General features: G+C 36.0%; 3 protein-coding genes and 3 pseudogenes across 4 annotated transcripts in view; 4 read left to right on the top strand and 2 right to left on the bottom strand.

The window, feature by feature from the left end:
• The first annotated feature begins 490 nt into the window (after positions 1–490).
• On the top strand, positions 491–5,458 carry LOC148586538 (wall-associated receptor kinase-like 1). Its single transcript, XM_088515852.1, has 3 exons — positions 491–1,476; positions 2,459–2,599; positions 4,186–5,458. Exons 1-3 carry the CDS (start codon positions 498–500, stop codon positions 5,373–5,375), a joined length of 2,310 nt encoding a protein of 769 aa, XP_088371978.1. The 5' UTR covers positions 491–497; the 3' UTR covers positions 5,376–5,458.
• Positions 5,459–11,661: 6,203 nt separating this feature from the next.
• On the top strand, positions 11,662–12,140 carry LOC148586537 (wall-associated receptor kinase-like 6 pseudogene; annotated as a pseudogene).
• A 3,280-nt stretch (positions 12,141–15,420) lies between these two features.
• On the bottom strand, positions 15,421–15,860 carry LOC148586536 (small acidic protein 1-like). The gene has a single exon (XM_088515808.1). It carries the CDS (start codon positions 15,762–15,764, stop codon positions 15,585–15,587), a length of 180 nt encoding a protein of 59 aa, XP_088371934.1. The 5' UTR covers positions 15,765–15,860; the 3' UTR covers positions 15,421–15,584.
• A 707-nt stretch (positions 15,861–16,567) lies between these two features.
• On the top strand, positions 16,568–19,022 carry LOC132179288 (uncharacterized; annotated as a pseudogene). The gene is made up of 2 exons (XR_015911921.1): positions 16,568–16,952; positions 18,059–19,022. The product of XR_015911921.1 is annotated as an uncharacterized LOC132179288 (transcript).
• Positions 19,023–19,771: 749 nt separating this feature from the next.
• Positions 19,772–21,803, bottom strand: LOC148586535 (carboxyl-terminal-processing peptidase 2, chloroplastic-like; annotated as a pseudogene).
• Positions 21,738–24,210, top strand: part of LOC132177742 (uncharacterized) — a 37,445-nt gene continuing 34,972 nt past the window's right edge. The window contains exons 1-3 of the mRNA XM_088515807.1: positions 21,738–21,813; positions 22,011–22,081; positions 23,036–23,105. Of these exons, the coding sequence (XP_088371933.1) occupies positions 21,802–21,813; positions 22,011–22,081; positions 23,036–23,105 (153 nt within the window). The 5' untranslated portion in view covers positions 21,738–21,801. The remainder of the gene's footprint in view (positions 21,814–22,010; positions 22,082–23,035; positions 23,106–24,210) is intronic.

Raw genomic sequence — 24,210 nt, 5'->3', positions numbered from 1 at the left:
AAGTAATTAATAATGCATGCCTACCGTCTGCTTTATGTTCTAAGCAAGTTTCAAGCCGCCTGAATATTCTTTGGAAAACAATTAAATGTAGATTGAAATGCATAAAAGTCTCTTATTAGGCATGTTTTGGGACTTGTCCAAAGTCCTTATCATTCCTTTCTAGATCAGAAAATGACTTGACTTGAAAAAGACAATGAAAGCAAACAAAGAACTAGTCTATGAGGAGAATGCAGCAGACAAGTCAAAAGTTAGCGTTCTGACAATTTTGTTTGTTTGTTTATTTGTTTGTTTGTTTGTTTTTTTTTTTTTTTGTAATAAACTAATTAAGACGACTTGGTCGAAGTCTTGTTGGTAACTTCCATACAATTTCTTGGCGACTTATAGAAAAGGACGATAATATCGCATGGCGTTAATTATAAAAAGCGGGGGCTGGGCTTTGCTGCTTCACATGCACGCCAATTCATCAATATCCTAGAAAGAAAGAGAGAGAGAGAGAAATGGGGGTGCAAATGGTATTTCAGATCATTTTGCTATTGTTTTCAATTGATGCAATATTTGTACAAGCAGTGGATTTAGCAAGTAATAGTAGTTCATGTCACAGAAGCTGTGGGAATGTTAGCGATATCCCATTCCCTTTTGGAATAGGAGCTGCAGGTTGCTACGTTGATGAGTGGTTTGAAGTAGTTTGCAATAATAACAATTCTCGGTTTGGGAGGTCCTCTCCCAAACCTGTTTTGAAGAAGTTCGACTTGGAGGTGCTCAACATTTCATTATTAGAAGGCACAGTTCGTGTCAACTATCCTACATTTGTTGCGTGTGCTGATGAAGGACGTGATAATGGTTTATGGAGCAAATTAAATACGGAGTTAGCAACAAGCCCTTTCATCTTCTCCCAGTCCCAGAACAGATTCATCGCCATCGGCTGCGACATCTTGGCCTCAATGGTGTACGTGTATGGTCCAAATACTACTGATAATGGTTCATTTACTAGTGGTCAAGCAGTTAAGGCTGGGTGCAGATCAATTTGTGACCGTACTATCATTGAATTGGTAAATGCAAGTAGTTGCAATGGCATCAACTGCTGCCAAGCCACAATTCCTACATATCTCGATACCTTCAATATAAGTATGGAGCCAACAAATAAAAGCGGTTACAATTACGAAAGATGCAAGTCTGCATTCTTGGTGGAAGAAAAGTGGTTCCAAAAACGTTCAATTAATGGTAGCTCCATTATGTCGCAGGTTCCTGTGGTGTTGGAATGGAGGATTCCTAATACATCATTCTACTCACTTCCAAAATCCTATATTAATGCCTCCACCTCCACCGCTTATAATAATACGTTCCCAACCTACAATTGTTCTAATATTATTTACCGTCCTTCTTCTTCTTATTATTATTATAACTTGGCCTCGACTTATACATGTTCTTGCGCAAATGGCTTTGAAGGAAATCCCTATCTTCTTGATGGATGCCAAGGTAAACTTCTTTCTACTATTCTATCCATCTCTTTAATTCTTCTTTTCTTTTTCGTTTTTATTTGTGTTATTTAAATGGCTGGTTCTATGAATTAACACTTGTACATACATGTGCCTTGTACGCAGACCACAAGTATAAACCTGTGTAGTGTCGAATTACACGTGTGGCCACCAATATGAACCTGGGAAAAAAAATATATTGATAATTTTGATGATATAATAAAATTTCATTTTGATAGATCATTTTGAAATTTAATTAGACAAAGGGAAGCTTCATACTTAAATTTTTTTTCCTTCCTAGCTATTTTATGTTTTATCAAGTATCTTACAAGCCTTTTTTTCTTCCTTTTTCTTTTTTAATTTTTTTTTTCTTTCAGATAAGTACAAAATTTATTGATAAGAACTAGCTAGACGAAAGAACCACATATTAACCTATTACCATGGGTGGATGGTCCCTTTTAAAAACAAGACCTTGCTTTTTCCAACCACTTGTTATCCTAGCTTGCGCTAATAGAACATGATTCTTTCAATTTTAAATGAAATTGATTTAATTAGAAAAAATAATAATCTAAAGTTGATGTCATTTAATCGCATATATAGTCAATGTTAACACATCTTTTACAAATTCAAATAATGTGAAATCATGTAAACCATTAGATTCACCGATTTTAAATCATGATCGTGAAATTGAGAAGATCATTGTCCGTAGTAAATAGCCACACATCTAGGCACATGTTATATGATTAAATTTCTTATTTTTATCAAATTAGACTTTTGGAATAATCAATGATATTGTTAGACTTTTCTTATTGATCAGTAGGAATTTGTTACCCACAAAAATGTTATAATATTAATTTAAATAATTAAATTTCTTATTTTTTAAATTCTTTTTAAATAATTGAGGATTTAATAATTAATAACTATGAATTTTGCTTTTGATTTATTAGATACTAACATCTATTGTTTGTCTCCATACATGTAAGATATTAACGAATGCGAGCGCTCAAACCCTTGTTCCCTGTACAATTCAGCCGGGAGTGTCCAGTACTACTGTGAAAATACTCATGGGTCTCACCGTTGTAGGATTGGCCCCACCAAGTCTAATGGAAAAGCGGCCACGATAGGTATGCTTATTTTTTATTTTTTATTTTAAACATGTTTTGAGAAAAAAAAAAAAAAAATTGAGCACATATTTTCAAAATAAAAAAATAAAAGGATCAAAATAGGCTCATCATGACCATTACGTTTCTAAGACTTATGCCACTCGGTTATACACTTATACTCCTTGTAAAGTGCTTATATTCCAACCTTTGAAGTATTTCCAAGCGTGTAGAGAATCAAATCACTTCTTCTTCTTCTTTTTTTTTTCTTTTTTTTTTTAAAAAAAAATATTTTTTATCGTACATTTTCTATGCAATCAGTTTTAAATAAATAGAAAAAAATTACAGTTTATCCCCCCAAAGTTGATAACGTTTTTCAATTCGAACACCAAAGTTTCAATTTTTGCAATCCACCTCCTCAAAGTTTCAAATTTTTGCAATTTGACCAATGTATCCAAAACTTTCCATATTGCCCATAATTTTTATTTTTTTTAATTTTTTTATAAAAAATTAAAAAAAAAATTCCATCTGGCCATTTTTGCACCCAAATTTTTTTTTTTTTTTTTTCATAAAAAAAAAAAAAATTAGGGGTAATATGGAAATTTTGAGATAATATTGGTTGAATTGAAAAAAATTTGAACTTTGTGGGGGTGGATTGCAAAAAATTGAAACTTTGATGTTCGAATTGAAAAACGCTATCAATTTTGAGGGGTAAATTGTAATTTTTCCAAATAAATATATCCCTAAGATTCACTTACTGTTATCTTTGAGATATATTGGAACCTTTTGGATCAGAATTTCTCGAAATTCTCAAAAATTGCAAGATCCTGCTTCTCAAAATGGTTTAAATGGACACTCAGATTTTGCCCAGTCAATCATTTTGAGGCAAAAAATAAAAAATAAAAAAATGCAAGAATTAGATTCTTTAGCTAGCCACTCAAAGAAAGTGGTTGACCACCACCTAAAGGGTTTTGGGGTGGCCAAATCATCCCAAAAACTCATGATCAGAAGCCGACCAACTCCTATAAACCTTGGAAGAGTGGTTTGTCACTCACCCCCTCAAGTCTTGAGGGAGTGGTTGGGCCAATTTACAAGGCTCATATGAGGGTGGTTGACCACCTCATTGGGATTGCATATCACTCCAAAAATATTAAGGGGTGGTGCACACAACCTCTTTAGGTTTTGGCTAAAGAAATCAATTCCTATAAGGGTTTTTTTAAAAAAAAAAAAAAAACAAAACAAAAAATTCAAAATTGATGACATTACAAAATCATGACCTTTCATTTAAAATAATGGTTACAATCTTAAAAAATGCAGGTAAGGGATTTTAATGCAAACCTTTAAACTTTCATGCTCTTTTATTTTTTATTTTTAATCATCTTCCTCGGCCAGTAGCCCACTTTTACCATCTCCTCTTTTTGAATACTTTAATAGTCAAAATATATTAGCATACTTTTTGTCACATGAGAGTTTTTCATACTAATTTCTAGCATTAAGAGAATATGTCTATATGTCTTTCTATTAATTTAGGTCAATATTATCAATGGAAACTATTACTATAACATTTTACTGCAATGAATAATATTTCTCTATGACATTGTGTTAAGCAGGTATTTGCAGCAGCCTTGGACCGATGGTTCTACTTATTGGTGGATGGTGGTCCTACAAAGTGATAAAGAAAAGGAGGAGGATTAAACAAAAGAACAAGTTCTTCAAACGAAATGGTGGTTTATTGTTACAACAACAATTATCTTCACATGAAGCCAATGTTGAAAACACAAAATTGTTTAATTCAAAAGATCTGGAGAAGGCCACTGATCGTTTTAATGTGAATAGAATACTTGGCCAAGGAGGACAAGGCACTGTTTACAAAGGTATGTTAGCAGATGGAAGAATCGTTGCTGTGAAAAAGTCCAAGGTAATTGACGAAGGAAAACTCGGAGAATTTATTAATGAAGTTGTCATTCTTTCACAAATTAACCACAGAAATGTGGTTAAGCTGATTGGTTGTTGTTTGGAGACCGAAGTTCCTCTTCTAGTTTATGAATACATTCCTAACGGAACGCTTTTCCAATATGTTAACGGACAAATTGAGGAGTTTCCACTAACATGGGATATGCGCTTGCGAATTGCAACTGAAGTAGCAGGAGCTCTCTATTACTTACACTCATTAGCTTCCTCGCCCATTTATCATCGGGATATTAAGTCTACAAACATACTCTTAGATGAAAAATACAGAGCTAAAGTAGCTGACTTTGGGACTTCAAGATCCATCACAGTTGATCAAACTCACTTAACAACCCTAGTGCATGGCACTTTTGGATACTTGGACCCTGAGTATTTACAGTCAAGCCAATTTACAGAAAAGAGTGATGTTTATAGTTTCGGCGTTGTCCTTGCTGAGCTGTTAACTGGCGAAAAAGCAATCTCTTCAACAAGGACGCAAGAATCCAAAAGTTTAGCCACATATTTCATTCAATCCGTGGAGGAGAATAATTTGTTTGATGTTCTTGATAGTCGAGTTTTGAAGGAAGGTAAAAAAGAAGAGATCATTGTGGTCGCGAACCTTGCAAAAAGGTGCTTGAACTTAAATGGGAAGAAAAGACCTACAATGAAAGAAGTCACAAAGGAGTTGGAGGCAGTTCAAACATTGCAAAAAGCTCCTAACCTTCAACAAAACTATGAAGAGCTTGAATATGTCCGAGCAGAAATGTACGAGCCATGGGATGCTGCTCCTTCATCAACAATGTCAACTTCATCTGTGGATGCCCAACCATTATTACCTTCTCAATCAGTATGAATCAATATTTGTTTAATGTCATGTTGTAGGCTACATAATTTGTTGTGTACTTTGTTTTCTAGTAGTCATTTCGAGAATCTTCTAAGAACATGGATTAACCATATTCAATTGTCTTATGATAGTATAAGGTAGCAGAAATCTCTATGTCTATTTTTATAAGAATCAATTTTGTTGTCTGTGTCAAATTAGGCCTTAAGGTACTTTACTAAGTATTTTGCCATATGAGTAGCTCTCTTTTCTACCTCAGGATTTTCACTATAGTTCGAGCATTAATGGCAAAGCAAAATCATTCGAATTCAACACTTCGATTTTGACTACTAGACCAAACTCTATGTCAAATACTATAGCCACAGTACTAAAGCCATCAGGTACCCTCCTTTTGATCATGTGCCTCCATACAGGGCATGAGCTTCGGGTTTGACCCAAAGGTAATTAGCATAGACAATTAAGTCGTCCATCGTTATCTTTTAATTACTTATTTGTGACCAATAGCAAGGAGATTGTGGTTGTAAAAGGGTTATAATTATTGTCTATGATCATGCATGTACACATGGTCGAGAATAATCTTTTTCCAATAGGATGCTTGTGAAGACGCGGAGATGGACGTTTTTGTGACTAAAAGTCATTACAATGACTTTTAATTAGGCCTTTAATTAACTTTTCGATATCCTATATCTTGATTTAATTAAATCTTGAAATTGATGAATGGCCTAGATCATGAGGCCTTCTAATTGATTGTTTAACGCATGTTACGAATATATATGACGTGCCCAAAAAGCCACAATTGTGGACCATCCATTTGGGTCAACCATGGTTGCTGGCTTCATGCACAGAAGGCAACTTGGTCTTCTTGGCGACTACCAGAAGGAAGATAATTGCTTATGAAATCAAGCGGGGGCTTGGGCTTTGCTATTTCACACGTTCATTCATCATCCTAGAAAGAAAGAGAGACACAGGGAGAGAGATGATACTGCTTGATACATAACAAAAGAGGAATTTCAGTCTTGGTGAAACATTTCAATCAAGTGATAGAACTGAGTAACGACAGGACAAGTGAACAGATTATTGAATTAGAAAATAAACTTCATTTGGGTTTGAAAATTATGATTTAGACCCCAAGTTGTTATTAACCCAATATAAACACAAAAATAAATGATACACGGATTTGGTGACGAAGTGAAAACATTTTGAAAAACTCTTTATAAGTAAAACCACTCAAGGAGCCAACTAACCCTAAAATGCATCAACTATAAAATACTTACATTAAATATTGTTTCACTTACAAAACCTTAATTTGTAACTCTAACAACCCAATCTTGTAACCCCAAAAAACGACATGTTTACCTCCCACCGCAGTGGTTCAAGAACCTCTAGCCTTCTTCTATATGACCGCCTTCGTGAATGAACCTCGTCCACTTCAATTCATAATTCTGATGGCTATTGGCTTTATTATGGTTTGAATCACGAGGGATATGTTTAAGCTCGAGAACACTTAATATTATTGACAATAATTTCTAAATCCTAATAATTTTCTTCCTTATTGACAATAATTTCTTTCTTTGAAGACACGTAGTCTTCATTGTCTAATACCACTACAAAAAACCTTATGATTAGTAACAGCACTTTAGTAACGTGTCTTGACACGTTACAAAATGTTAGTAACGTGTGGTTAGTAACGTGTGCAGCGTGTTACTGATTTGGTTGTTACTAAATTTCAATTAGTAACATGTTAGAATCTGACACATTAGTGTTTAGTAACATGTGAGAAATTGACACGTTACTAAAGTTTAGTAACGTGTCAGTTTATGACACATTACTAAGCCATGCAGGAATTTTTTTTTTTTTTTTTTAATAAATTTCTCCGAAATTTTATGCGTACACCTGATAACAATAACTATCAATAGCTATCCATCAAAATACATCATTTCTAGAATCGTATCCGGGCTATCAATCAAGATGATGTCCACAAAACATACATATATACATCATTGTCTATAAATCCAACTCTCTCTCTCTCTCTCTCTCTCTCTCTCTCTCTATATATATATATATATATATATATATATATATATCAACAAAAATAGGAAATACAACTTAAGTGATTCACGAATACATGTTGTACAAACACCCCAACAAAAAGCCGAGTCCACACCATCATGACCGCTATTTTTCTCCGTACTCACTGCAAATGATTAAACAATAATCAATCAGCAAATAAACACTCGAACAATGAATCAGCAATCATCAAGTCTTAAGCGATTAGCAACGTCAAAGTATACGAAGGTCATACTCAACAATATTCAAGTTTAGTGACGTGTATAAACGTCAGATAAACAACTTCAATGTTATATCTACACTACCAACACACACCTCAGGGTATATACATAGTTTCAATGATAATTCATTCAAAATGTGAAAATGATCTGAAATTATGAAGCATATATATGATCTATGCGTATCAAGCATTTCCACAACCACAACACAGTATTCCTAATTTTCAAGTAGTTTAAGTTAAGTATATACGCTATTTATGAATATTCGATAATAACTTCTTATTAAGTCATATGTATACGTATGGGCTTGCTGAACCAGTGGTACATAGTCTTGATAAACGAGATTTTTGTTCAATCGGGGTCTGTTGTTGGTTTTCATGTTGATCACCATCCTTCGCTTCTACCCTTACATCATTTACACATATTATGGTATAAATGTGTTATACACATGCATGTGTGGCAAAAACATACGAACAAAATATGATTACCAAACAAAATTACTAATGACAAATTACTAACAAAATAAAAACTAATATAGTTTTACTTGATCGGCTATCTACTGAGGACCTCACAATGACACGGGCTGGGGAGTCTACGTCGTGCGGATCCCTAACATTAGTCACCTCCGGCTTGGAGGTGACATGTCTCGAGCCCAAAAGCACACGAACCCGGGCCTCATACGCCGCCATCTGCTGAGCAATCTGTGCAGCCATCTGGGCGGTAACCTGCTAGGTCACCTCCGCATTAATCTCAACCCTCTGCTGGCTAACTGTGCAGCCATATGTGTCCCATGCTGCTCCCTTTCAACTTTGAGTGCTCTTTCAATCATTTGCGAGATATTCGAGCTTCTGGGGTTCTGTGAACGTGCTTGGGACGGTGTATAATACGAGTGGATGTAGTTGTGCGCAGGGAGAATATTCTTACTAACCCTTCGAACACGACCCACATATTCAGGCTTAGAGCCATACGCCTGGGCGTATGCGTCGTTCGGTGCCCACTGAATAGTCTTAGAGGGCCCATCTACCAATTATGTAAGATCATTTTCCAATAGCTCCTCCATCCTTACCTATATGTTACATTACACCCAATCATTGTTATTTAAGTGTTAATCCTAAATAAGTTTTCTATACGCAAATAAAAATGAAAGATAAATGGTGTAAGCAACATACAACTCTCTCCTCGACCTTCCGATTTGGATAGCTACCGTCTTTCTTTCAGTGGGTCTTGATGTAAGCCTTCGCTCGTGTAGGAGCCCTGCCCGAAATAAGTACCTGCAATTAAAAACCCACAACACAAACATATGTTAGTATGCATATTAATGATGACATAGACATTTATATAAATGGTAAATGACAAACATACCTCTTCATTTGATAACATTGAGAAGCTCTGCGAGCCGGTGCAATGTGGTGTGTTATTCAATGCTCATGTCTCTCTCATATGCTGAGCATAGTCCTATGCGTACACAACATATATACATTATTAATATGTGAACCATCTTCACAATATTTACAATTACTGAAACTACATAATTGAAATTAACTTAGTGACCTACTTGAGAGGATGGATCACACTATTTTTCCAACAATATCCATGTCTGCGCTATTGTACCCTCGAAGGTACTCCCACATCCTCCGCTTCACTGTCACAGGAGTCTCACCGCGCTAAATATCGAGTTTCTTTTTCAAGTCATGTCTCCAACGCCTTAGCTTCTCGCCCATGTCACAGAATGCGTCCTTTTTTATTGCCTCAATGTCCAAGCCAGACGGGATATAGAACTGTGTCTGCATAAGTTACATGTTAAGAAATTAGGAACCCTACATTATATTTTCACCATCAACTAATCGTTTCACAAAATAAGTAAAATAGCTGCTATATATGTACATATAATTGTAAATTAAAAATATCGTAACGTTTCACATATCATCAATGAGCTCTATAAATCCTCCTTCGTGTTGACTAGTACCTTCTTCTAGTCGTCAGATATCCTGAGGAAAGCCCCACTCCTGACACTCTTGCCCATCACCCGTCTTAATTTCGATCGGCATTGTCCTATTGGCTGCCATGATCCATTATACTCCATCACGATCATTTTTCTGGGGGGATGTCCCACAACTTGCGCGACTCATTTAAATACTTTAATTTTCTCCTGTGAATCTACATTGATGTTTAACACACAAAAATGAGTACAAAAAAATGGACCAAAGAAATTGAGGTTGGACCACAGAAAAATAGCGTATATCCAAAGTTGAAAAATTAAGAAAGGAATTATTTGAAAATTAAAGCATACTGGATAATTTGAATATTGGTGAAGAGATTCAATGTATATAACAAAGCAGTCCATTCATCTTGGTTGAGACATTTTTATCAAACAACTGCAAGAAATATTGAGCTTACTTCACATGTGTTATATATAAAAGCACACGAGTGAAAGCACTGAACCTGGTGAACATCGAAATAGAGTATGCTCATCTTGAAGCTTAAGTTGCTGGTAGTAAGAGGGCGAACCGACGCTAATCTACCTAAGATCCCGCAGCAAAGGCGGCTAAAGCAAGTTGAGCCATCCAAAGGCTATTAGAAAATTTATTAGAGAAAGCCTCGACATGTGGTGAGGTCTAGTGGTTATGATCAATGACAATGTGATAAGAAATTCTTTTAAGGTAGGGTCACTTTATATATCTTTTCCTGACGGATAAACTTTAAATCTGTGTAACGCACTCTCACCCCACTAGTCGGTTAATTTTGTCTTTCGCTAGGAGTATGGCTCCAATGAGTTGATTCACCCAAGGGATTTGATTTTTAGACCAGATGGTTATGCTACCAAAGTCCAAGACCATCACTACTTGACCCAACAACCCCTTGGACCATTCTAATGACCCTCTATCTAAGGAAAGACAGCTCATAAAATGAATGAAACTAGCGGTTCTAAAGGGAAATATAATCATGGAATTCAATGGATCCGGATCTCCTCCCTAGTGGGAAATATGAGTGTCATATTTCTCATTCCTGGCCCTTAGATTAATCTAAGGGTTCACAATATCTCAATATCAAAATCCTAAAATAAACACAACTACACTTAATTATATATCAAATTTAAATTAAAAATTTAATTTAATTTTTTTTTTTTTTTTTTCAAGGAAAAGCCACCAAGGAGGCGGCACCACGGCAAGCCACCACCCCCGCCCATCTGGGGGTGGCGCGAGGCCACCCCATGGGTGGCTGGGGTGGCGCTATGGGGTGGCCATGCTCCACCCCTAGCCACGCATGGGTCTCCAACTTAAGCAAAAGTCATGGCTACCCACTTGGCCTTCCTTCTCAGATCCGAGATTCAGGCCCCACAATCGGCCATTTGAGCAGAATCAATGCATGCCCAACTGGATTTTCTTCAAAACCCAGATCCCAAATCCCCAGAGCAGCATCAGAAGCCAATCCAAGACCCTCCCGCATACAGTGAAAGTACTTTATCTGAGCCCAAGAGTAATACCAAGACCCTCCCGCTTGCACTTGTGTTTGGTCTATCGTACTTTCAGAACATTGCCTTCAACATCTACAATAAGAAAGTACTGAACCTTTCCCATTCCCATGGCTCCTTGCCTCTTTTCAGCTGTTTGTTGTTAGACTAATTTTTAGCATTAGGAGAAGATGTCTCTCTATCTTAAATCAACATTCTCAATCAAAGCTATTGCTATAACGTACATTTTATTGTAATGAATAATATCTTCCTATTACATTGCGTTAAGCAGGTGTTAGTAGTAGCCTTGGGCTATTGGTTCTACTTCTTGGTGGGTGGTGGTCATACAAAGTAATAAAGAAAAGGAGAAGGATTAAATAGAAGAACAAGTTTTTCAAAAGAAATGGTGGTTTATTAATTATTACAACAACAATTATCTTCAAATGAAGCCAATGTTGATACCAACAAATTGTTTAATTCAAAAGATTTGGAGAAGGCCACTGATCGTTTTAATGTAAATAAAATACTTGGTCAAGGAGGATAAGACACTGTTTACACAGGTATGTTGGCAGATGGTAGAATCGTTACTGTGAAAAAGTCCGGAGTAATTGATGAAGCAAAACTTGAAGAATTTATTAATGAAGTTGTCATTCTTTCACAAATTAACCACATGAATGTTGTTAAGCTAATTGGTTGTTGTTTGGAAACTGAAGTTCCTTTGCTAGTTTATGAATACATTCCCAATGAAACTCTCTTCCAATATGTCAATGGCCAAACTGAAGAGTTTCCACTGACATGGGATATGCGCTTACGAATTGCAATTGAAGTAGCAGAGCTCTTTTCTACTTATACTCAGCAGCTTCCTCACCCATTTATCATCGAGACATTAAGTCTACAAACATACTCTTAGATGATAAGTACAAAGCTAAAGTAGCTGACTTTGGGACATCAAGATCCATCACTGTTGATCAAACTCACTTAACTATACTAGTGCATGACACTTTTAGATATTTGGACCCTGAGTATTTCCAATCAAGTTAGTTTACAAAAAAGAGTGATGTTTATAGTTTCGATGTTGTCCTTGCTAAGCTATTAATTGACAAAAAAGCGATCTCTTCAACAAGAACACATGAACTCAGAAGTTTAGTCACATATTTCATTCAATCAGTGGAGGAGAACAATTTGTTTGATATTATTGATAGTCGAGTTTTGAAGGAAGGTAAGAAAGAAGATATTATTGTGGTCGCGAACCTTGCGAAAAGGTGCTTGGACTTAAACGGAAAGAAACGGCCTACAATGAAAGAAGTCGTAATAGAGTTGGAGATGGTACAAATGCCACAAAAAACTCCTAACCTTCAACAAAACTATGAAGAGCTTGAATATGATCGAGTAGAAATGTACGAGCCATGGGATGCTGAACCCAAATCGACAATGTCAACCTCATCTATAGACGCCCAACCATTATTACATTCTCAATCTGCATGAATCAGTATTTGTTTGATGCCATTTTATAGGCTAAATAATTTTCTGTTTACGTTGTAATTTCAAAATCATCTGCGAACATGGATTAACCATATCCAATTCTATTAATAGTATAAGATAGCAGAAAGCTCCATGTTCAAGGATCTATTTTTGTTGTTGGTGATACATTGAATAGTCACCCTAGCAATGGACTCGCATATCACAACCACATTTATAAGATAAGCAAATCAATGATATTTTTCATGTGGAAACTATACACTCTTTTGGTCATTAATGTGACACCTTATTGGAATCCATGCTACCATTTTGGGCCAAGAGCCTCCCCCATTAAAAGGGGCACACATGTAACGCTCCCAAAATGAATTAGCTATGGTCATTAATTGGAGGTAATTTGAAGTGCTACTTGTAGTGTTTCCAAATTAATTAACTTGATGAATTACCTATACACACATATATACAAATAGAAAAACATAAAAGTTTATTGTGTTGTTAATTGGCGAAAAAGTGATCTATTCAACAAAGACACAAGAAGTCAAAAGTCTAGCAACATATTTCATTCAATCGTTGGAAGAGAACAATTTGTTTGAAATTCTTAGTAGTCGAATTTTGAGAGAAGGCAAAAAAGAAGATATCATTGCAGTCACGCACCTTGCGAAAAGGTGCTAACTTAAATGGGAAGAAATGGCCTACAGTGAAAGAAGTTGCAATAGAGTTGAAGGCAGTTTAAATGCTGCAAAAAGCTTCTAACCTTCAGCCAAACTATGAAGAGATTGAATATGTTTGAGCATAAATATACGAGCCATGGGATGATGTTCTAACATCAACAATGTCAAACTCATATGTAGACGGCCCAACCATTATTAAATTCTCAATCAATATAAATCAGTATTTGTTTAATGTAATGTTCTAGGCTACATCGCTTTATTTGGTACCACAACCATTATTAGACCCCAATTTCATTATCCTAAGTTGCTTACCATATTTATGGGCACACAAACAACCGATCATTGTACGTAAATTTAGTAAAACTCCAACAAAATATTACTTTTTTCAAATATATATATATATATATATTGAATTAAAAACAAAAGTTTACAAAGTGTAGGCGTCCAAAGCCCATTTACAGGGCAATGATAATTACTTGAACTTGCTCTATCTTTTTCTTCTTGTATATATTGTCACACAAAATTGGCAAGCACTCTTACTCCCACCGCCATCCGAAACTCACCCAATTTAGAACCAAGTCTGATGCAAAGTAGATCAACATCTCTTAGTAACCAGGTTAGCATGTCCACACATCATGTGTTCATCTTCATGCTCCCCGCACCAAGCTATGTACCCATTCAACAAAACTAGCTTCTAACAATCTAGTGTCTTGGATCACTCTTATGTGACTTAATATAAATAGATAAACACCCTAGCTTGAGCTAAGAACTAAATTTCTATAATACAATTATTTTACATGTGGTTCCAATAAACCCTTGGATCACTTGTAAAAAATAAATCCAAGAATTGGGTCAGAGTGCCATGTCAATATTGTAAGATAGTTATGAGATAAAAATGTAATTTCAAGCATTACTCGTCCATTAAAACATACAACAACCTGCCCTACCAATTGCAATCTAAATAACACAAGAATTACAGATCCCATGCTCAAGGAAATGAGGTCCTCACTTTTGGTTAAATACATCACACACCACTACCATAATTGCAGGAAAATAAACCATTCACCGGTCCTTCAATACGGACCAAAAAGTTCAAACCAGCACCACAATCGTGCCTAAACCTAGATAGAGAGGTTTTCTGGATATTCTCCTTATTTCTTGCAGTATTTCATCCCATCATCACGACAGAGTGAACCCTACATATATCAAACACCTACAGCAAATCCATACCAAACGCCTATAACTTTTCTCGACATAATCTTTGGAAATTACAACTAAGCTCCACAAAGAAAATCCATAACCAAGCCTTCCAATTCGAGCAGCAATCACTAAAATTCAACCATCACCACCAACACCTAAATTGAATTGCCAATTACATAGAAGAGAAGATGACACAATTTTTTATTTATTTATTTTTCTAATAATTGTAAGATACACAAGCACTCGGTGGGACTTGAACTCATGGTTCACCCTCCACCTTGCTACAGAGGGAGGAAGTACCATTTGAGTAAGGAGATAATTATCTTGAGAAACATTATCAAATGTGGATATCCATGTGCATTTTATAATGTGACAGATATCTGAGACAGTTTCCACACCAGTTAGATGCTTAGAGACAAGTTTACCTAAGTTGATAATTAAACATCCACCGAATCAAAGATCAACCAAAACGCAGAGAATTAAAGGTGTGCTTCAAAGACGAAGAGAATTCTCTTCAGATCAACAGCATACTAGGGCCAAAACCAATGCTGACATTATTTCCAAGCAAAATAGAGGATTGATAAACGTAAAAATAAAAACTAATTTATATTCATAATCCCTCACTCAACTAAGCCAAAAATACAACCATCTATCCTTAAGACTTCACTTTTACTCTACTCGAAATCATAAGGCATATCCAAAAACAATATAAAAGGAAAACAGTACCGATTCCGGAGTGAATTTTCTTTTCCTTTTCCCAGCAACCAAACGGAGGACAACCCTCTTTACATAAACCCAATAAACACCGAAGTGCGACTAAAAGAAGGTGCCGATCAGCCACATACATATTAATTTCCCGGTTCTTTTGATCAATTTCTCAGCAACTAACCAGAGCTTAATTCTAAAATTAAAAAATAAAAAATAAAATCTAAAACCCTAAAAACCACAAAAAGGAGCCAATCAATCATTCCGCATAGTCGAAACCTCATATAATTTCTAGTTCAACCATATAAGAAAAGATCCAACCAGTCAAACACATCGTTCCTAATATGCACGTTCCACGTTTAACACAGGAGGATTCTAACGGCGACAAAAAAAACCTAGAAAATAAGGGCATACATGATGATTATGAAAAGGTTCAGTTAATGTCGGAGTCGTCGAAGTCGTCCTCGAAGGAGTTGAAGAAATCGGCGTCGGCGACCTTGTTGTCGACAGAGATTACGCCTTCCCCGTAGATCTCGAGAGGGTCCACGTCGTCCACGTCCATCGCCATCGTCGACGGCTGGTCGTCCATGTCTCCGAAGAAATCCATGGGCATCGGCCTCGTCTATGTCTCTCTCTGTCTCAGGTCCTCCTTATCTGGTGGATACGATTCAAGACTTTTAGGGCTTAAGAGGCGATTCGCTAAACGGTGCCGTTTGTATGTCTAAGAGACGTGGTCGTTTCTTGAACGTATTAAAAGCAACCGCAACTGGTTTTTTTTTTTTTCTTGGTGTGTGCGTGTTAATCGCCACCGTTTGTGTGTTATGAGGGTGAGATTATATAAATTGTAATGTTTTAGATGAAAACATATATTTTTTTCTAAATAAAAAGGAAGGCCAGAGAAACTAACTATATGTATTTTTTGAATGTGACCAAAATAGTCCTTGCTTACCAGAAGTTACACAAAAAAAGGCCTAAACGATGAGAACCGGCAATAAGACACTCCCTCAAGTTCGACTGACCTATAAAGTGACCTAACCCTATCAGAATATTAATGAAATTCAAGACGGCAAATACTAATATTTTCATCATAGATTCCCACAAAAATTAATCCCGCCAATGAAAAAAAACAGATCAAGAGAGGGGTTACCCAAAATTATCTATTGAGCATTTGTGGTGTGATTCGTTTGGTCTTGTTTATGTAGGCTTAATTACTAACGCTAAAGGAAAATAAAAGGGATAAATAAAATAAAACACAAGAATTAATGTGGTTGATCTATCATTTATTTATTATGTCAAAAAAAATTATTTATTTATTTATTTTATTTTTAGCTAACATTTTCCTGCTACTCTTTGGGACTAGTAAGGGAAACTAGTCCATACTCCAAAAATGATGGAAGTTGAATGGAGGAGAAGAAACTAAAGGACGTGGCAAAATGGAAGCCCAGCTCCTCACACACCACCCCTGCTCCATCTTCACGCATCCTCGACCTCCTTATCGCTATCCAACGCGACCCAAAACCCCTTATCCGGCCTCTCATTCTCGCCGCTCGTTCTCTACCAGTACCGTCCCTGGAACTCCAATGCCGAAACCGCCCGTTCCTCACAGGGATTCAACTTCGAGGATGACAAAGACGAAGGAGAAGACCAAGATTCTGAATTTGGCTTTGGAGGAAGCAGAGGCAGAAAGAAGAAGAAGGAGAAGAGGCGGTGGTGGTCCGACGAGTCTTCTTCCTCGCCGGAGATGGAGGAAGGGTCTGGTGGGATCTTCGAGGAAGTCTTTGACAGTTTCTGGATTTTCAAGGTACAATTTTGATATTGCAAGTTCTTACCCTTCAATTTAGCTTCTCTAGTAGTGTTTAGCAAAACGCTGGGACATAGATTTAGGACATTACTGGGGCAGCTATTATCTTTTCTACTACAAGATTTGGGTACTCGAATGCGCTAAATATTTTGATATTGAGTATGCTTTATATGTCGGTTATATTCTAAAATATGTGATAAGATTGGTGGAGTTGATCTTCTGTGCAATTGTTAGCTGAGGGCACTCAGCAATGCAAGGCATCGTGGTGGGGATTGCCTCAGCTGAGGCAAACTATCAAGTGCCTTGGTTAAGAGAGAACTTTGGTTTTTGTTCTATTTCATTGGATACCTCAGCCACCATTCTCACAATTTGTTGAAGGGAAAACATGTTTATTAACAAGAGAGGTTTTTAAAACTGGCCGGTGGATTTATCAACTTGTTTAATGAAGAGAAATTTACAGAACACTATGATTATTAGGTCTTAAAGAAGTTTGCTGCCTATTTAAATTCCTACATTTTTCTTGGTTATGTTGAAGAATCAGTGCCTTGTTTCGCCTACACAAGCAGGTGTCTGGATTGTCGAGCAATACTCTGTCCTTTACCTTGGTGCTGTCTATTGTCTTTGATAACACCAGCTTAGCTTATTTTAATGATGCCCTTTAGGTGCTTTGGGTTTATTTTTCTCTGTATAGCTTTTGTGCAGCAGACTACCTGACTAGTACTTCATTTATTCTGCTGATTGAAATTTAGTCAATGACGAATCCCTTGTTAATCAAATGGACAGTCTTTTTTACTACACCACTAGTTTCTAGTTCTTCTTGTACTTCCTATTTGTTATTAATATCATTTATGCAATATATTTTTCCACGAGTGAAGTATGTAATATTGTTGCTTTCCAGTATATAAGCATTTTGATAGAATGAACTCTCAACAAGGATCTATTATGACATTTCAATGACTAAAATTTAGTTACCATTGTCCAAGACAGATATTCACCATGCAATAATATTTTCTGAGAGCGAAATTTGTACTGGTTCACTCCTGCTTCAGGCTTTACTTCGTCCGATGGGTTTAACATTTCAATAAATTTGTTTTTGGTCAGTGCAGGTGTTCAGATCCTATGGCTGGACACTTCCACCCATTATCTTATCTTGGCTGCTAGCTTCAGGCCCAAAAGCTGTTCTTATGGCATTAGTGCTTCCCCTTGGTCAGTCAGTCGTGTCTCTGGCATTTGAGAAGTTGTGGGGGAGGAAACAAAGCAGGCCAAAACGCAAGTCCAGGATGAGGAGGAAACCATCTGCCAGCACTGTGAGTAGTGTTGAAACTGATGCAGAAGAACAAGATGAAAGTTGAGAAACCAGAAAGGGAAAGATGGGATATCAATCGTGGGTAGCAGGAAATGATGGTCCGGTTTCTAATGGTGGCCAAGATGCACCAAATTTTGGTGGTTGGGATGACCTAGATAGATCTGGATTTGCACGGAGAGCATACCGAATGTCTGGAGGGTCACGGCAGACAACAACGGAGAAGGGAAAGTTGAGTCGCAGGGAGAGAAAAAGTGACACACCTCTGCTCTTGAGATTGTTGATTGCTGTTTTCCCATTTTTGGGTTCTTGGACTAAGATGCTGTAGTGATTCCTACTAAGCATCCTTGCACTCGAGCATGGATTTGATTTGTTTTGCCTGCAAGTACTGAGATTGAGTCACTGAATTTAGGGGCCAATTGGTTCCTCTTCTTACTTATCTGCTTCCAAGTTGAATCAGTTAAGCGAAGGTCAAGAAATCAAAATTCATTGGAGCCAATTTGCGTATCTAACATCCTAATGATGGGTTTTGGTGATCGAGCCAATCTGTTCCTGTGAGGTGATGGGGCTTTCTCTGAAGGTTCTTTTGTTAATCTCATTGCAGATAGTCCAACCATAATCTCCTATGATCCGTTACAATTTGGTTCCGTACATGGTGTAGAATTTGACATTTACTTTAAAAAGAAAAAGTGATGGTGGAACAAAGGTAAATTAGAGTTGCTCAAGCACTTCATATATAGCTTACATATATTTATAGCTTTTGTTTCTCTGTTTTTATTTATTTTTATTTTTTTATTTTATTGGAAAATTCTATTTAACCCCCTAAAGTAATACATAACTTTGCTCATATTACCCATTAATAAATTCAATCCACATATCACAATCATTCACTATATAAAGCACTCTCATTAAACTTTTCATTTAATCATCAAGGCAGCTAAATTTTCAATAATAAAAACTAGAATACAATTTGTGTCATCCTATGAAAAGCTGTGCCACTTATCAGTGTTAGCCACCCTTAGATGCTACTTTTCACAATTTTAGCCACTCTAGAGTTTACATTCTTTTAGTTTCTGCTATTAGAAATTAGATGTTAGATATGCGACATTTTCATTAATTGCTTATGTATTTTAGCTCGGAGCCACACTATTCAATCGTGTACATTTTTCCATTATCTCAAGAATGAGAAGATTGCGTAATATGATGATAATAATAATAATAATAATAATAATAAAAAGAATCAATGTGGAACTGACTCTCATTTAAAATAAAAAGAACCACAACAGTTCCAACAGATTGGTATCCATGGGAATAAGCATTCCTCAATATTGACTAGCTATTCTTTTTTTTTTCCTTAGATTATCACCAAACAAAGCCTGCTTTTCCTTTTCTACCCTTGTTAAATTTATACTTTATAATTGAATGAACCCTCCCTAATTGAGTTAAAAGTACATTTTACAAAGAATTCCGTCATGTTCCCCAAAGCAATTTGCAATGTTAATATCCAAATATTCTGTCATCTCGCAAATAACTGGACTTTGTTCATAGCAAGCAAATGCAGGGTCCTGGAGGCAGCTACAAAATCCCTCCTCGTACTTGGGAAATGAGATGGGTAAAGGATGGTCAGGAATTACACCAACCTGTAAATAGACAAGTTGAAGGAAGCATAGAGAGAGAGAGAGAGAGATGGTCAGGAATTACACAAACCTGTAAAGAGACAAGTTGAAGGAACCATAGAGAGAGAGAGAGAGAGAGAGAGAGAGAGAGGCAGTAACAGACCTTATCAATATCTGTGTGAACAGGTGTCTCATAACGAGCTATAGTAACAGCCAAGCCAGAGCCATCAGATAGCTCAAAAACCGATTGAATCTTGCTGCAGAGGGGGATAAATAACTTATGTCAGCCTCGTCAGGAATTTATGATTACATTCACATTTTACTTATGAAGTAAAAGTCATTACCCTTTCCCATATGTGGGTTTTCCAAACAACACAGCACGTTTGTTGTCTTTCAGCGCACCGGCTAAAATTTCACTTGCACTGGCGGTTCCTTTGTTCACCTAATGGAAGCTCAGTAGAGGGTATTATCAGCCTTTTTTCACAATAAATTGGATGATTAAATGGTTAGAAGATAAAGTTCCAACCCACAAACGCACATACCCAAATGATACAAATGGAAAATTGAAAATAAGGGACTAGAAAAATCCAGAAATTAATTACAGTAATGGAAATGCATGACGAGATTCTATAGTAAAAGTATGGAAATTTGAAACCTACTGCTGGGAAGTGTGATATGTAGATAAGGCTTTTAGTTTGGACAATGGGTTTTTATTTTGGTTGATGGATTGTGTGGTCTTGTCTTCGTAAAATTCTAGGTTTGACCTTAGCATTGGAATTGTCTATTGGCAAAGCTACTTCAGTAAATGGGGCATTTTGGGAGAGTCTATCCGAAAAAAGCCACGTATAGAAAGGAGTTATAGTTACAAGCGGTCGAATGTCACTTTTTAAAGTTTGAAAGTATAAGTGCCAAAGGAACGTAAGTTTGAGGGGCTAAGTGTATTTTCCCATTAAACATAATATTTCAGATTTTTTTTTTTCTTTTAATTAAAAAAAGGAAAGAAAGACAGAAAGAAAAATAAAAATAAAATAAATGGTAGCCCACTACTGAGCAGTGAACACACACAGAAGAAATTGAGAATATAAGCAAACCTTGGTACCATGACTCTGAAATTCCGTAAGTGTATAGCATATGCAGACATTTGCCAATATATCTCTCAAATTAAGGATTATCATGACACAGTTGTATTGTTGATAGACAAAAGTTTACCAGCGCGGCTAAGGGTTCTGAAGCTGCTATTGCACTGCTTCCATCTGTGTCATATATATCTCGAACACCACGACTGTCACAGATATACACAATCACACCTTTGTCCAACCTGAACGGCAGTAGGTAATATGAGAACTTGTTATGAATAAATTGGAACAGATGAAATGAAGTACCGACTTCATTTACTGAGGACTAAGAACCAGATAGCAAAAGGTGCTCCTAAAGATGTAATTACAGTCCAGTGATCCCCCGAAGTTTGAACTTCACAGACAATAATCGCTTCTCAAATCTTTTAAATAAGTAACACATTCTACTAAGTGGTAATTGAAAAAGTTGCACAGTTATGATGCACCAACTGCATGCAAGAAGTCCTATCTTTTGACTAAAAGAGAAAAACAAACATACATTCACAGTGTGGATATACTGTGGAACTCATATATGTAAATGTTTGTTTATTGCATTGTCAAGGATGCGATTACGAGAAAAAATTGTAACCGAAAACTCAATAAATATGAAATACATAAGTTAGCCAGGACACCATTAACTGTGCAGCCAAACTTCTCATCGTTCTTGTCCCCCATTATATTAGCGTCAGCAAAATAATACCAATTGATGTGGATAAGGCACCAGAAGGAAATTGAAAAGATGCAGGTTGTTTGTACGTGAGATATATGATGGCCAACTGTTCATAAAGTTAAAGAAGGGTTTGGATTTACCTGCCATGGATCCGTGGGTAGGTTATCTTCTTTGCGCCCCTTTGTGCTTTTGAGTTGATATTACCTATCAAAACAAAAAAAAAAAAAAAACCTCTCATGTATAGAGGATATTTGTAGTTTTTTTTTTTTCACCTCCATGAGTAGCACCACCCATTTTTGTCACCTACACTTCATATATTTGGTGCTTTGAGTTGGTTTAAGGACGCGCGAGGAGGGAACAAGTGATCCATATGTGGTCATGCAAATATTGGATGGACAGGTTGCCAAAAGCAAGGTCAAATGGGGGTAAGTTATTCATATTTTATGAATTTTTGGAAAACAAGAAACTTTAGATAATTCTTCATGGATCATGGCTGTTCCTTGCTTAAAAAATTTTGGTAATATTGTTGAAATGTTGTGCATTTGTATCTTTTGTATGTATATGTTATTTTACTGATATTGCTTCTCACTCGAACATATATAGTATCTAGAGTTTGTCTAATTTAAGTTAGACAAATATCTAGATAATGTTGGGAAATGCCACAGAGGTGAGATTTTAGAAAGTTATGATTCACACTATATGCTGTTTTATGCAGTGTGTTGCAAAAAGGTTTTATATTTTATATTTTTATTTATTTAATTTTTAATGTTGATTTATTCTACTTAGATTCCTTTTATATCTGTGATTTCATACTGAAATTAAAGGGAGAGTGTGATTTTGCGGTTATATTCTCTCATTTACGTGTGTTCATTTTTATATCTTTTGAAAACCCTCATTACACCTTTTTGTAAGTTATAAGTCAAAAAAGCTTTCCTTCAATGCTATATATTTTTACCCTCTCATTTTAATAAGATTGGTTATTACTTATAAAAAAAAAAAAAATTTTACCCTTTCACTTGGTGATGGTGAAGGAACCGGAGGAATTTTGAAGCTTGTATAATTACTATATTTTACTCATTTGCTATTGCTTATCAGAAATTTGTAAGGGCGCTTGTGGCTTTGTAAAATCAACTTGTAGATGGGAGTACATTCTTAACTACTGACAGAAGAATCAAACTAGCTCTTCACATTTGTCACTCCTCCGAATGTGTAAGAATACTGTAATAATTAGAGCCTTGAGTTGAAATACATGTTTCATGAGTTGTAACTCATGGGACATAAATGTCAAATTTAACAGATGTAGGAAAGTCGTGGAAGACTACTTTGGATTGAACGCTTACTTACGTTTGATTATATCTTCAAGTATTACATGATTACAGGACAAAAGAGCCTACATGGAATGAAGACTTCACTTTTAATATCAAGCAGCCTCCAACAAAACTTCTCCAGGTTTGTATCCGTGCTCATTGATAATATTATTTACCCATATAAAATGCACTTGACTACATATATATCTAACTCTCCACCAATATTTTTTTCTTATAATTATTCCCTTTCTTTTTAGCGAGTGTCTTAAACATGTGAAAATTAGAGGTGACAGAGTAACCACTCAAAAGAAGTGGAGTGTTTCTTTCTTTTAAGTGGTTGTCTGAAAAAGGATGACAGAATTACAGAAATGAGTTTTACGTTATCAAAAAAATCATCAAAGATTCTTTGTAACTAACAGTTCTTCCTCTTTTAAGCTGTTCTCTTGAAAAAGAATGACAAAATTACAGCAATTGATCATATAGGAACAAAATCTAAAGATTTTTCCTTATAAAAAGTGATAGAAAACATATATTCTTTTAGCATTTCTTAATATTTGAAGCCTAGTAATAGAATTTTTTTACATAATTCCTGTTTTTGCCTGATGAAAATCTCCCATATCATCCTTAATTTGATGCAATTGAGTTACTCATTTCAGGCCGTTGAGTTATTTTGTTATAGTTCATTTTTGAAACTTCAGAGGGATGAAAGAAACGTATTTTAGTATTTGTTATCCTTAGACAAAAGTTTCTGTCTTTTAAGTGATCCATTCTTGATGTGTTTCCTAATAAAAATTAAAACTAAGGTTTTGTTTGGTTCGCGAAATATGTAGTCCATTGGAAAAATAATAGCTACTACTGAGAATAGAAGAGTATAAAATAAAATAGTTATTCATATTCCATAGTTTGGTAATAAAACACATGCAAAAATTGGAATTAAATCAAAATTACGAAAAAACCATTTTTTTTTTTCAAACTCATATTAAAAAAAAAAAAACCTGAAATAAATTGGGGTGGTCGGCCACCCACAGAAGCTGCCACTTCGCGGCCACCCCCGACGACCCGCGGGGTGGCTGCGACCACCCCAAAGGAGCTCCGGGGGTGGTTGCACCACCCCCAGACGTCTTGGGGGTGGTCCTCACAAATAAAAAATTATATGGGTATTTTTGAAAAATGTATTCCATTCCTTAAGGATTAGATTAGTGGCTTAACTAATCCTCTATGTGTGAGATTAGTAGTTCCATGAGTAT

Source organism: Corylus avellana, chromosome 4 (assembly GCF_965113065.1).
Source record: "Corylus avellana chromosome 4, dhCorAvel1.hap1.2, whole genome shotgun sequence".
Taxonomy (NCBI): Eukaryota; Viridiplantae; Streptophyta; class Magnoliopsida; order Fagales; family Betulaceae; genus Corylus; species Corylus avellana.
This window is presented reverse-complemented; position numbering and strand designations above follow the sequence as displayed.

Excerpts from the sequence above, each read along its gene's own strand:
- LOC148586538 (XM_088515852.1), top strand. The coding sequence starts at position 498 with ATGGGGGTGCAAATGGTATTTCAGATCATTTTGCTATTGTTTTCAATT. Across the intron at positions 1,477-2,458 it reads TCTTCTTGATGGATGCCAAG|ATATTAACGAATGCGAGCGC; the intron begins GTAAACTTCTTT and ends CATACATGTAAG. Across the intron at positions 2,600-4,185 it reads TGGAAAAGCGGCCACGATAG|GTATTTGCAGCAGCCTTGGA; the intron begins GTATGCTTATTT and ends TGTGTTAAGCAG.
- LOC148586536 (XM_088515808.1), bottom strand. The coding sequence starts at position 15,764 with ATGCCCATGGATTTCTTCGGAGACATGGACGACCAGCCGTCGACGATG.